Source organism: Psittacula echo (assembly GCF_963264785.1).
Source record: "Psittacula echo genome assembly, chromosome: 1".
NCBI classification, from domain to species: domain Eukaryota; kingdom Metazoa; phylum Chordata; class Aves; order Psittaciformes; family Psittacidae; genus Psittacula; species Psittacula echo.
The window spans coordinates 108,777,696-108,792,852 of record NC_137735.1 but is presented as its reverse complement, the minus strand read 5'-3'; the positions used below and the strand labels follow the sequence as shown (position 1 = coordinate 108,792,852).

The 15,157-nt window shown below is 40.5% G+C and overlaps 1 protein-coding gene across 1 annotated transcript in view; it reads right to left on the bottom strand.

Annotated features, from left to right (window-relative positions):
• FBLN1 (fibulin 1) overlaps positions 1-15,157 on the bottom strand; it is an 83,876-nt gene that overhangs the window by 51,038 nt on the left and 17,681 nt on the right. Inside the window, exons 3-4 of the mRNA XM_080632182.1 lie at positions 9,727-9,862; positions 1,290-1,452 (exon numbers count right to left, since the gene is read on the bottom strand). Coding sequence (XP_080488308.1) covers positions 1,290-1,452; positions 9,727-9,862 — 299 coding nt within the window. The remainder of the gene's footprint in view (positions 1-1,289; positions 1,453-9,726; positions 9,863-15,157) is intronic.

Here is a 15,157-nt window from a genome sequence, read left to right as displayed (position 1 = left end):
AAAACAAAATCTAAAAATATTCTGGTTATTGAATAGGAAGCTTGGTATCATTTCATATGATTGTCCATAAGCCTATCCAAACAGAAGTCTCTTGCAAGCAAATAATAAATAATAAATAATGGATGTGAAAGCAAGATTTGTGCAGTGGCACGAGGCTGGGTTGATACACTGAGTCCTCACACTATAGGGACATTTTGGTCATAAGGAAGATAAAGAAATCAATTTGTCCAAATCTGGTTTGATTTTATAGAGATCTCTGGGGACACAATACCAGAGAATATTCATTACATTATCAAGAAAGTGTCATACAAGAAATCAGCTTGCCTTATGCTCTGCAGTAGAATGCCTTAAATGTCTTTCTATTGCATAACACAAACACAAGGTGTTAGTCCAAGAAGCTGTCTTGCAAAATGGAGACTAAGTGTCTATTAATATTGTTGGCTCTGTCTTTCTACAGGCAATTTTTATTGTCAATAGGGATATTTGAGATATATTGAACTACCTGCTTGCTTCTTAGTTTAATGGTGAGAACATTGTCCTGCCCTGCTTGCTGACATAGACTTATTTTTTCAATGAACAATGTTTGGCACAATGACCATACTAAAACCATACTAACCATATGCATAGTGGTTATTATGCACACCACTTGCTTCCAAGGGTAAGTATGGAAAGACTGTATGCTGTGCTCACAATCTGGATTTTCAGGTGCTGATGTTTTTTTCATGTCATGCAGGTACATTGAGCCTAAAAATTTTTCTTATTAGCAGAGTGCTCTAAGTACAAGGTATCTACTAGTCCAGTCACTTCAGCCAGAGCTAATGGACAAGGAGAATTCCCCTGCTGAAACAGTGGCACACAAAGAAACTGGAATGGCGTTTCTAAACGTTACTTGATAAGGGCAGACACTGACATAAGCCAGGTTTGAAAGACCTGAAACAAGTCTGATAACCCACTGGCTCAAGCTGACCAAAGCAAGCTCTTGTGGTAGGGTCTGGGCTTGACTTTGTTTGGTTAGGATGATGTCTTCAAAATCTGTCACTGGTGATCTGCAAGCCAGACTGCATGTTTTCAGTGCTCAACTGCCCACTAAGGAGGCAGCACTACACAGTATGACTTTTCTGCAATTTTAGGACTGTCTGCTAAGCGAAAAAGGAAAAATTCACCAACATAGTGCCTGTAAGGATCAGGATGTCCACACAGAATTCCAACAGAAATAATTTAAAGTACAAGCACTCCTTGTACCTCATATCATTTTGCATTTCCCTTTTTACACTTGCAACGTAAAATACCTTGCTCCTTTTTAGGAGCATCATCGCTGATGGACAGATCTTGACCCTTCACACAGCAAGCTCTGAAGACAATTCCACACTGGTATCCTATCTTTGGGTTGGGTTCACAACTCTGTCCTTGAACTTGGGCATTCTTTCCCAGCAGACAACAGTAGCAGCATACCTGTTAATAAATAAATAAATAATAATTGAAAGAGAGGCAAATCCTAGCCCTGAACAAATCAATGTGAATTTTGTCAGTAGTGTCAATAGTGTCATCCCACCTTGGCAAACTTATGGAATACATTCTGCAAACTCTTTAAGAAGTCCTGGTATACTTAGTCTCAGACATTTTGATCTGTATTTGAGTTCAGTGAGCTTTGCATCAGGCCTACATACAGCCAAGCACAGAACCCAGATCCAGTTCTCACAAAAACTGTGTATGTGTGAATGTGTGTGAAAGGTGATGTGAAGGACCAGAATGGTTCTCTGCCTGCATAGTCCAGTTTCACACACCAGCAAACAGTGGAACCTCTTAAGACCTCTGCTTCCCTTTTATGTCCAGTTCAATTAAAACAGGACACAATCAATGAAGAGTATGACTCAGTTTATAATTAAACTGCCTAGTCAACTTAACCAGCAAAAAATACCCCTCTCTGAACTAACAGACAAACAAGCCAACAAACATGATTCATCCAAGGTTAGTGTTAACATGTCATAAAGAGAAGCAGTTTTGCTCTGAAAAACAGACTACATAGTCAAACATTATTTAAAAGCATCACAGTCCTGACATGGCTTCCAGCAACAAAACATGGTCTGCCTCTTTCAGACCTGCTGAACTACAGCCCGGAATACACCACAGAAGTGAACACAGGGCAAGTTAATCCTATGGAGGCCTCCTTTTAGTTAAACTTGAGGGGACACTGCTAACTAATTCAGTTTTCTTCCTTGCTGTTAGAAATCAGCAAAGATGTTTGGTTCTCTGGAACTAGTCTGCTACCACTACTGTCACGTAAAAGCAGATTTAGGCTTTTATTCTTAATTATTCTTCCAGACTTGTTTATTGCTTGAGAAAAATAGCCTGCACCATGAAACAGAACAGATGAATATCAAGTAACTGAACATTGAACTAAAAGTCTGTAATTTGGTGCCTTAAGCACTACAACTATCGAAAAGGCGGCAACTATGACATTTCTTTCATTACTCTCAGATGCATACCCCTGCCTATATTCTACAAGGTGTTATGCATGTTTTTCCCTCTGTACTGCAGTGAAAGGTTCTTCTAACACCTCAAGCAGAGTGAAAGTAAAATAATAAAATAATAAAATAATTTTTCTGTGTTTCTTCAATCTTCTTCTACTTTACAGCATTTTGAAGTATCTAAGCATGCTATTTTGTACTTTGTCTTTCAATACATAGACAAATTCTCTCCCTGCTGCAGACTGCTGTACAGCAGGAACTCTCCCCTCTTGGCCAATGCTGTGCTGTTGTTTTCATGCTCACTCTAACATTAAGATACATGTTTTCCCTTATTAACTACTGTTTAGTGGGACAGTTCCTCACTACCCATTTCTGTTACTTGGTTCTCCAGCTACTTGCATCTAGTGATGGATGCTCTGTTTTCATGACTAATGTGACTGGGATATTTCCATCTTTTCTGGCTTTTCCGGATGACTTTAGAAATAAATACTTGATGACCTCTTCCAAGAATTGCAACATTTCTGAATATGTATTCTGTCTAACATGTCTAACATTTTCATGAGGCATCCTTCTCAAAGTTTTTAACATCTGTCTATAATTTTGTCAAGATTTCCATTTTTCTCAACCACAAATTAGAAGACAGAAATGAAAACTGTGCTACAGATTCATTGACTTAAGCTCGTGTATTTTTGATAACAAACCTTATTTAAGTTACTGAATAGAGCCTTGCCCGATTTTGACATCATATACTTCTGGATATCCTCACTGTCTTTTACTGTTAGGCATATGAAGTGACTCAGTCTAGTTCTTTTTTTTTGTCGCATAATGTTCAAATTGGGATTTACAGTGTTCCTTTAGACTTTTTAAAGAGTAATCATTAATCTTGCCATTCCTGAAAGTGCTGAATAGACTTATGTTCATCATTTTGTCTGGGTTGAGTCACCACTTGAAAGACCTCTGTCTCCAGCTAACATGAATCTTCAATTACAGAGCTTGCTAAGTCTTGCAACATCTGTAAGAAACTGCATTTTCATTTACCGTAATAGTATGCATTGAACCATTTGTTCCAACCTATGTGTGCATGATGCATCTTGATTTAACACCTTGAAAATGATAATAATATATATTGCTTTACCACAGCCAAAACAAAGATGGAAAGTGTCAAACGTTTTCTTAACTGATGTTCATGGTAACTAGCTTTTAATGTTGACCCTAGAAGATTCTGCACTGGCAGTCCTAAGGATTAACATTTCCTGCTCAACTAAAGAAAACAGATGAATAAGCTGTTGAATGGCTTTGTGCTCAGAGTACACTCAGAACTCCACATATTTCACTTCTAAACTTAGAAAGTCACCTTTTCTTTCAGTTCTCCCACTGTGGAATGGTAGTAATATAGCAATGATAAGGCTAGTTTAACTTACGCTCACGGAGCACTCTGGTATTATTATAACTATCACTATTCTGATAAGATTAATCTCAACATTTCTTTTTTTCACACAAATTTTTCCAGGGTTGTTAGCCTTTTCTGAAAGACTTTGATCCTTTAGTCCAGACTGCAGTTCTAGACTCCATATCAGTTCAGTTCTTGATGTGTTTGCAGCCATTTTCCAAAGGTTGCCAGCAACCTGGAGGCATGTTTCAATGACCATTCACCCATTCGTACTAGAACCATCACTGCCTTCATGAATAGTACAACCTAATGATGGAGTTGCTACCACACACTTTCACTGCCCATAAATTTGCCTTTGCTTCTCAAGTGATCCCAATAATAAATATCTTAATGACTTCTTAGGTTCTTAATGACTCCTTTGCCTCGGTCTTCACTGGCAAAGGCTCTGACGGCACCACCCAAGTCTTGGAAGGCAGATGCAGGGACTGTGAGAATGAAGACCCTAGGCCCACTGTAGGAGAGGATCTGGTTCGAGACCATCTTAAAAACCTAAACGTACACAAGTCCATGGGACCTGATGAAATCCATCTGCAAGTCCCAAAGGAGCTGGCAAATGAAGTTGCTAAGCCACTGTCCATCATATTTGAAAAATCATGGCAGTCAGGTGAAGTTCCCGACGACTGGAAAAAGGGAAATATAACCCCGATTTTTAAGAAGGGAAAAACGGATGACCCAGGGAATTACAGACCAGTCAGTCTCACCTCTGTGCCTGGCAAAATCTTGGATCAGACTCTCCTGGAAGGCATGCTAAGGCACATGAAAAACAAGGAGGTGGTTGGTGACAGCCAGCATGGCTTCACTAAGGGGAAATCCTGCCTGACCAGTTTGGTGGCTTTCTATGATGGGGCTACGAAACTGATGGACAGGGGCAGAGCAGTTGATGTCATCTACCTGGACTTGTGCAAAGCATTCGACACTGTCCCACACGACATCCTTGTCTCTAAATTGGAGAGACATCAATTTGATGGGTGGACCACTCGGTGGATAAAGAACTGGCTGGATGGCTGCACGCAAAGAGTTGTGGTCAATGGCTCGATGTCCGGCTGGAGACCGGTAACGAGTGGTGTCCCTCACGGATCTGTGTTGGGACCAGTCTTGTTCAACATCTTTGTCGGAGACATGGACAGTGGGATTGAGTGCACCCTCAGCAAGTTTGCCGATGACACCAAGCTGTGTGGTTCGGTTGATACGCCGGAGGGAAGGGATGCCATCCAGAGGGACCTTGACACGCTTGTGAGGTGGGCTGATGCCCACCTGATGAAGTTTAACCATGCCAAGTGCAAGGTCCTACACCTGGGTCGGAGCAATCCCAGGCACAGCTACAGGTTGGGCAGAGAAGAGATTCAGAGCAGCCCTGCAGAGAAGGACGTGGGGGTGCTGGTTGATGAGAAAATGAACATGAGCCGGCTTCAGTGTGCGCTCGCAGCCCAGAAAGCCAACCGTATCCTGGGCTGCATCAAAAGGATCGTGACCAGCAGGTCGAAGGAGGTGATCCTGCCCCTCTACTCTGCTCTCGTGAGACCTCACTTGGAGTATTGTGTGCAGTTCTGGTGTCCTCAACATAAAAAGGACATGGAACTGTTGGAGCAAGTCCAGAGGAGGGCCACGAGGATGATCAGGGGGCTGGAGCACCTCCCCTATGAAGCCAGGCTGAGAAAGTTGGGGCTGCTCAGCCTGGAGAAGAGAAGGCTGCATGGAGACCTCATAGCAGCCTTCCAGTATCTGAAGGGGGCCTACAAGGATGCTGGGAAGGACTATTCATCAGGGACTGCAGTGACAGGACAAGGGGTAACGGGTTCAAACTTAAACAGTGGAAGTCTAGATTGGATATAAGGAAGAAATTCTTTACTGAGAGGGTGGTGAGGCACTGGAATGGGTTGCCCACGGAGGTTGTGAATGCTCCATCCTTGGTGGTGTTCAAGGCCAGGCTGGATGAGGCCTTGGGTGGCATGGTTTAGTGTGAGGTGTCCCTGCCCATGGCAGGGGGGTTGGAACTAGATGATCTTAAGGTCCTTTCCAACCCTAACTATTCTATGGTTCTATGATCTTCTCTTTGCCTCTCCCCTGTTATTAGCAAAAGTCCATGCAGTTTCAGAGCCATGCCTTGATATTCATGTTTGGGTAGAAACCTGTGTCCTACTTGAAGTCCTATGATCCCTTGTCTGCTCTTATATCTTGCCTTTTCACAGAAAGGAATAAAGATGGAAAGGAATAAGGGAATAGTTACATGTGAGAAGCTTGAAGATTTAATTTTGGTGTAATTAAAAAACACCTGAAATTTCTATCATCAATAAGGTCTTTTAATTAGTAAAAATGTATAGTAGTGCTTTATTATGTATGTTACCAGAGTTTAAGAGACATATTATTTAAATTACTAGATCTGGCTGAACCATGTATTAATATTGCTTTTGCCTATCTGTCCACAAGAGGTCTCTCACTTGCTGAAACCCAGACTAAGCAGTCAATGCCATGAAAAACAGACTGAAAAAAAATTCAAGTCAGCCAGTGGAATTTTTCAGGACTTTAGAAGATCTGAACAAAAATTAAAAATAAGCTCAACAGTCCAAAGCAATAGAACTTTTATGCTCACCCAATATACACAAACACCGTATTCTTGCCAAAACTGGGGAGATAAGGCCATATGTTGATCTTTGGGAAAAGAAAACCTTTTATAAATCCATTTCTACATTGCCTGTGCCAGAAACAAATCTGAAATTGATTACTGTTTTTTGATCAAGATTTAAAAGTTAATTGTTGCATCCTTTTTTCCAAGATGTTATGCTTCCAAAAAAACAAAGGAGTAAAATTATGCCCATCATTACCTATGCCTACTGCCTTTGTGTGTAAAAGCCAAGGCAAGTGTTTTCAAAATATGGTCCTTTTATCTTCTTTCCAATCACAAGTTTTAGATTCAAAAGAAAGATTTGCTGCCTCATTTGCTGCAAACTACTGTGATTAATCCTACTGACTGAATTACTAAATCACTCTTTCTGCTTCTTTGAAGGAGACAAAGAAGATACAAAAGATTTCCTATGCTACCTGAGCTAAACAGAAACTGAGAAACTCGGGCAAAACGAGATTCAAGCTCATATCAGATGGGCTTGGTATTAAAGTTTGTTTGCTACAGCACAGCACAACTGCAAGATACATTGTCTTGCAAGGCCATCAGGTTCAAACTGTATTCAACGAAAGAAATAATGAATTGTTCACTCATATTAGATCATAAATCATTTATGTCCATCATGGATCAAACAGACTATCTATAAAGACATACTTACAGCTATCTTGGTAGAGTTATTAAGTGTAAGATATTCCTATTGTGGGGGAAGAGGGAGGCAGAATGTGGCTGATGACGATTAAATAACACTGACTGTGTTTATACAAGTAAATTAAACAGGGACAGAATATGGGCTTTGGCATTGCCCTTCAATCATCTGTAATGTTTAAATATTAGGAAGCTCTAATGGCAACTAACATCCTTTCAGACAATGCTGAAGCATATTTTGGGGTTAGCACAGGCCAGCAAGTGTTCCCAACTGCCCTTACACACTGTGTTTTGCAGGAGAAAGATGTCAGTTACGTGACATGAGCTGTGCTGAGCAGTTTATTCTCAGGGCCAGAAACCAAGGCCAAGTTCATTTTGTTTAATAATACAGCTGTCGCCATGAAAACCTGACATCTTTAAAGAAGTCTGGCCATTGTGAAAAGCATCATTAACTCTTCCTCATGCTGACAAGCCCACATAGGGAAACACCAGTCAATTGATGGGAAAGTGGGTTTCCTTGAACAGTTCTATTCTGGTTTAGAGTTGTCCCATGGCATGTGTTTAAAATAGTGCTGCTGTTATAAACCTGTCTCTGTTTGCAAGCACTTGAATCTGTAGAGTAGGAACCATCATGGTCTTTGTTCATCTGTTCATAGCCCTTCAAAGTACTGACACATAGGGCTAAATATTTTTTCATGCCCCATGCACATTGGGATGGACACACTTCTTAATAGCAAAGGCTGCACAGAAGAATCTCTAAGCCAGGAGCAGGGTCCTAGTGGACAGCAGGATGACCATGAGCCAACACTGTGCCCTTGTGGCCAAGAAGGCCAATGGCATCCTGGGGTGTATTAGAAGGGGGGTGGTCAGTAGGTTGAGAGAGGTCCTCCTTCCCCTCTACTCTGCCCTGGTGAGACCGCACCTGGAATATTGTGTCCAGTTCTGGGCCCCTCAGTTCAAGAAGGACAGGGACCTGCTGGAGAGAGTCCAGCGCAGGGCAACTAAGATGATTAAGGGAGTGGAGCATCTCCCTTATGAGGAAAGGCTGAGGGAGCTGGGTCTCTATAGTTTGGAGAAGAGGAGACTGCGGGGGGACCTTATTAGTGTATATAAATATATAAAGGGGGAGTGTCATGAGGATGGAGCCAGGCTCTTCTCAGTGGCAAACAATGATAGGACAAGGGGTAATGGGTACAAACTGGAACACAAGAGGTTCCACTTAAACTTGAGAAGAAACTTCTTCTCAGTGAGGGTGACAGAACACTGGAACAGGCTGCCCAGGGAGGTTGTGGAGTCTCCTTCTCTGGAGACATTCAAAACCCGCCTGGACACATTCCTGTGTAACCTCATCTAGGTGTTCCTGCTCTGGCAGGGGGATTGGACTAGATGATCTTTTGAGGTCCCTTCCAATCTCTAGCATACTGTGATACTGTGATACCCTGGACATGGCCAACAGGAGACTTATGGCTCCTCTGGGGGACACACTCCACCGTGGACAGAATCAGGCTGCAAATGTAGACAAGTTTGTGACAACCCAACAATGCCAGCCTCATCAGCATGTGTTACCTTTCTTACGCTCACAGTGAGAACATGGATCACTTCACAGCCCTGGCACCAGCGACATCCTACTGCCAGGAACATGATCAAGATGTCATTTTGAAGAGACATGAAACTTGTGAGTCAGACATTATCTGCCATCTTCTATATAGTTGATTTTTTTTTAACTGAATGACCTAAAACACTTAGCGTTTTTGAGCAGTGGGGAAAATTAAAATCATTCTCATCTATTTTCATCACCACTGAAGGAAATCTGTAACAGGACCAGAGCTGTTAATGACTGGGTCATGGTCAAGGTCAAGATCTTGCTGATAGAACTTTCTTCCAAAAGCACTCTGCAGAGTGCTATGAATAGGCTCCCTTTCAAAAACTGAGAGGCAAAGATGGTAGTAAACGCGGAAGGCAGGGCATAGATTAACTAAAGATGCCAACAGTAGGCATTTTTATTCTAATATCAAATACTATTATCACAAGCTTACACGTCTCCATTCAATTGTAAATCAAAATGGTGTTATCTAAGGACACATACACAAGCTAGAATAATAAGTACACTAAGAGGATTAACTTCAGTCCTACCCCTTTACTGAAAATCACTGAGTTTGACCTTAATCCATGAAGCTCTAATGAAAGCTAAAGTCTGAAATGTGGCCAAGTTTTTCACCCATCCTACAGCGTTTATGTCTTATCTTTATGCAAAATTAGTTTCATAGCCAATTACCCATTCAAGACTTTCCACCCTTTTGCATTCTACCCTTTGCTTGTGCTAAAAATGTAATGAAACAGTCTGCTTCACTCAACAAGGAACTGTTTATCTCAAAGAAGCATAAAGTGGACAGCCTTAACAGAGACACGAAGTTTAGGAGGGGAAAAAACCTGTTTATGTGCATCAAACTGAGTATCGTGACCTTCAGAGTCAACCCTTAATAGTAATCTAGACAGTCAATACCATTTCTTAAAGATGAACAGGAGTACCTCTTATGTCTCACCTTGAAGTAGTCAGCTTCACAGGTGGAATTTTCACCAATATGTGACTCACACTCTTCACGTACATTGGCAAACTCAATCCCATCTGAGCAGTACTGCTTCTCCAGTTGGCTGCGGCAGCACTGTACCTGAGTCATGCTGACAAAAGGATGGAAGCAATAGGAGAAAAATGTCATACATAGGTCAAGAACAGGTAATGCAAGTTTTGATAATTAGCATTTATCTTATGGAAAGAGGTTCACATTTTAGGTACAATGTCAAATATTCTTAGAAGCAGGCAGAACGTCTGGGTGATATGTTTAATACAGTTTAACAGCCTGTCTACCTTGCGGTATGCCCTAACACTTTTTTATGAAAATGGGTAACTTCAACCACATTTGCCACAGAGCTCAAGGTCTTTAGGACTTGCATTCTTGCATGTTTTGTAATAACTGATGGCTGAAGACAAGGTGGCATCCAAGTCAGTGCTCTGATGGAAGTGACAAGCGAGAGTCTGCAGTCCTGCAGCCAGGCTACCCTCACACCTGCTGCCCTTTGCTCAAATGAACAGATACAGCATGTTGAAAAAGCTCAAAGTGTTGCTCTGTGGGGGAAATGTAGATACAGGGAAGTGAAGATACCAAGGAAAATCATAGTGAGAAGAGTGTATTGCAAGCAAGAATTGAAGAAAGACGGGAGAGAACAGTGTTACAGGACAAGAAGATGTGCAGAGGAGAAAGGATAAAAATCTGCAGAAACTCAGCTCTTTGGTACTTCCACTGCTCATAAAATCATTCTATTTTATCTCAGTTTCAGTGAATAAATTAAAAACTCCTTCCTGTGGCAAAATAATCTGTATGAGGAGGTTTTAAACTCCTCCAATCTTGTTGCTACTGCCACTTGAATGCAAAGCCCACCGAAGGAGATATCTTCCCTTTCTCCACACTGTTTTTAGCATAACTTGGCTTTGTTGGGTAGCACCGTGGGTGGAGCTTGCAGTTTAAAGCTCTTCCACTGCTACCTCCTGTAACAGACACTGAGAAATGGAGAAAGCTAAAAAGAACAGTAGCAAGTCAGATTACACATACAAGGGTATAAACATATCCATGTGTTTTGTAATAACTCAGTTTCTTTCACTAAGAATGATGGAACCTGAGTTTGCCAGGGGGAAAGGAAACTATCCCAAAGGCAATCCAAGCTGGTAAATTCTGTTTACAGTACAATTGGTCATGCCCTGATATGTTAGAGCTCTATAAGAAGTGCACAGAAAAACCCTATAAATGCACTTCTATACCCAGCAGCATGGGAAATCTTATATATCTTACAGACCAACAACAACACTGAACACATTCTGTTTGCTTTTATGAGTATTCACCTACTTTTTTTCCCCCTCATCTCTAGTTATGTGAACTGACAAGTAAAATCTTTTAAAGGGTTGCTTAGAAATACATAAAAACATGTATAGATATTCAGCACACTATTACCCTTTACTCTTAAAAATCCTCCATTTACACCGTTAGATATTTTGAAAGTGTAAGGAAGAGGGGTGGGCTAGTTGCACCACTGAGCCACAGGCTTCTACTCTCATCTGAGATAAGTGGATTCCCATTCATCACCTCTGGAGTAACCTCCCTGCTCTCGATGACCATAAGATGAGCTTTCATTTCCCAAGTGGTGTGAGGGACTCCCTCAGCTCTAAGGCCAGGTTATCCAGTCCAGCCCACTAAAAGCAGGGGCTTTATGAGTATTGGGCTAAGATTCTGCATCTCTGTGCATATTGGTTTTTAAGCTACAGTCCTATGTCAAGGTTGTTAAGCTACAATCCTGAAGATCCCCAATTTTTATTTATTGGATTTTGCAATGGTCTGATTGTGCAGCTCTCCCTTGGACAAAAACAGCTATGAGATTTCAATGCATGGGAACAAAAACCAGGATAAATTAATGAACAAATTATTCGAAAATAGACTCTAAAGTCACAGCAAGAAGTTAAGCCCAGGACAGTAACTTTATTGGCAGAATATTTGAAGGTTTTGATATTTGATTTAGTTCCAGTTTGGAAGAATATGCAGCTTTTTGTTGCTGAAATTCCCTCTGAAGAAGAATTTCCATTCCCTGCCCAGCTCTGGGGTGGTCTGACTGTTAGGACTTTGGGAGCCTGTAAAACCTGAACTTCAAGCGCCAGAGTGTGGGAGTTGAGATTTTCCAGCTCCTTTAGCCCTCCAGGTCCTGTTGAGGAGCTAGATTTGTTAGCCACAGACAAATAAACAGACAAACAACAGCAGTCTTTCAGTAGATCTGTTTGATTTCCACTGTGGGCTTCCCCCCCCCCCCCCCCCCCAATACAAATAATCTCTTTGAAATCTCTGAGAAATTGGCAATTTCAACCAGAACAAAAAAGTTTCTTAAAATGTTTCCCACAGCTGTATTCGTAAATCATGTGGCCCACCCCAACTGTAATAAGGAATTAAACATCAATTGAATACTAGATTAAAATACCATTTGTTCATTCTCAGAACAACAACAATAAAATCACACTTCACTGCCCAAATCCTACAGTGAAGTTGCACTGGTAGCAAATATTACTTGAGACTGTAAACACTTGTATGTCTGTAACAGAGGTAGAAATACTTGTAAGATGAAGAAGAAAAATGCTAAAAAATCTGCACAGTACTAGTCTTCTGGCTGCAACTTAGCTTGCACAGCTGACTATCCTTTTCCCTTTGCTGATGGTTGCTAAAGCATACCACCACAAGCTCTTCAGACTAGTACTTTTGAGATGATGAGTATCCATCCCTATCCTTGCTAGGTTATGTGTGTCCCCCTGGCTCAGACCCTAATATAATATATACCCTCTTTCTACTTCACAGCAGAAGGACTGAAAGGAGGTTGTACTGAGGTGGAGGTCAGTCTCCTCTCCCAAGTAACAAGTGATAAGACAAGAGGAAATGGCCTCAAGCTGCACCAGGGGAGGTTTAGATTGGATATTAGGAACAATTTCTTCACTGAGGGGGTGCTCAGGCATTGGAACAGGCTGCCCAGAGCAGTGGTGGAATCACCGTCCCTGGCAGTGTTCACACCATGTAGATGAAGCCCTCAGTGACACGATTTACTGGTGGTCTTGGCAGTGCTGGGGTAATGGTTGGACTTGATGATCTTGAAAGGTCTTTTCTAACCCAGCTGATTCTACGATTAGCCGGTAGAGGCTACTGATTTGTTTCTTTGTGTAAAAGCTTTCAACATTTCCTGTGTAGCATTCCTATTAACTTCATGTCTACGAACAGCATACAATGTTGGTCTCTAAAAAGAGAGAAAGTAGAGGAGTACTTTCCTGTGGTTTTGGCTGTATTTTTTTTAGTCACTCCTAATAATTAAAAGGCTACTTCTACCTTATCTGCCATATTCTGATTTTCAGTTAAAATAGTGCAGCAGAACTTTACTGAAATAAATGGTTATTTGCAATATGGCTGAAATGTTAAGACACTAAATATGAAATATCTGGGAGCATGAGGACTCATAACTGACATTCATGCAGAGTATTACAGGTAAAATCATGTATCTTTGAAATAAGTTTTATTCATGGCTCACTAGTGAACAGAAATCACTCGGACATTTAAAAAATCCTTATTCTTTGTTGCAGATGCTGATCTAAAAGTTATTTCATTACTAGGTAATTTGATAATAAATCAAGATAAAAAATAATGGTTTATATTTTTACTTTTACTTTCTGTTTATATTTAACTGATGTTACTGGTTTTTATGGAATAAATTTCCAGCTGAAAATCTACATGCCTATTTATCTCCACAACCCCTTCATATTTACTATTCTCCTTTGCAGAGGATGCAGTCTTAAACCAGCACAGATTTCATAATCACCTGGTTTTCCTTTCATTTCTTTCCATTAAAGCATTAAAATCTAACTTTTCTCTGAAACAATGTCTCTGTTGTCCATTTCATTTCATCACCCTCTCCCTCTCTCCTTTTACTTATTAGCATATCTTCAAACTATGTCAGTTCTATTCATGTGCACAGTGGAAGGTCTTGGACAAAAAATATTCGAATTAAAAAGAGGTTGATTCCGTGCCAGAATTATTTTGCAAAGACAAGCTGGGTTTTCCCCTCTTGGTCCTTTCAGTTTGCAGTTTAACATGCAATAGAAATGGATTTAAGAAAATTAAGAGCAAGATCTGGTATTATGTGTAACACAGTATGACAAATGAAAATAATAAAGAGTGCCTCAACAATGAAAATACATACATTTGATCATGTTTTATAAATTAGCAAAGGATTCAAGTAAAAATAATTGATTCAACAAATCTCAAAATTAATCAGCTGCAATTCATAAAAAACTTTACAGATTATATAATAAAAGTTTTCTTGAAGGTAAAGGGTAAAATTATATTGATCCTATGTATTATGTAGAGAAACAACACTGATCATGTGACAGAGAAGGATGCAGTTTGGCATTATTCACAAAGTGAAGTAAGCAAATTATCCTAAATGAGTGGCAATAAAACCCTCACCACATCATAGTAGACTGTTCAACCGCTCTCACTGTGAAGCCAAAAAATTTTAGTGACTGTGAGGCACACTTAGCAGACTACAGAGAAGAGATAATAATTGATAAAGACAACTTCTCCAAAAGTAACTTTAAACAGCTTTTTCATACATACAACTGTCACAATTTTGATGTCCAAAATCTCAAGCTCTCCTAGACTTACAATGGCATAAATCAATAAACATCCATCAGCAGTCAGCATCTGGTGCCTATCACTCCAAATACATTAGTCTCATTACTTCCTTGTGTTCCTGTCTGAGTCTGTATCCAAGTGCTGCCACTTTTCTCTGCTTGGGAAAACAGATGACCTTTTTGTTCTGTTCTTGCACTGTACCTAGCAGAATGTTCTGTAGCTTCTTCTTTTATGCGTTCTTGCAACACTAATAATAAATAATGTAACTCCAAAGACTTTACTCAGCGCTAAAGGCATGCAATTCTCATATGGAGATAGACAGTTTCTGGCCCAGGAATTAAGTTCACTTACTAAAAGCTCTGGGCAGGTGAAACTCCTCATTTTAAAATGAAGAAGATTTATTGGGCAGGTTGAGTTCCAAAAAAAAAAACAAAACTGAAAAAGGCAGCTGTGCTCTTTATTCCCAGCTGCTGTGAGCTTAACCACATCACAAGAAAATAGATGAATGGGCAAAAAGCTGCTGTTATGACAGCCAAAGATATTATTCATTAAAACTCTACACTCATATTTACTGAGCCATGAAGACACAGAAAAATATCATTGTTGTCCATAGTGATAATACACTGGGGTATACTCGTTTGTGGCACAAGCAACCACAGTAAGAGATTGCAGATATGACTGGACAGTGAGCCCGGAGCCTGGTTTCAACTTAGATGCAACTGAGTAACAAAAGCCAAGTAGATCTTGTGAATTCACGTGAACTTCA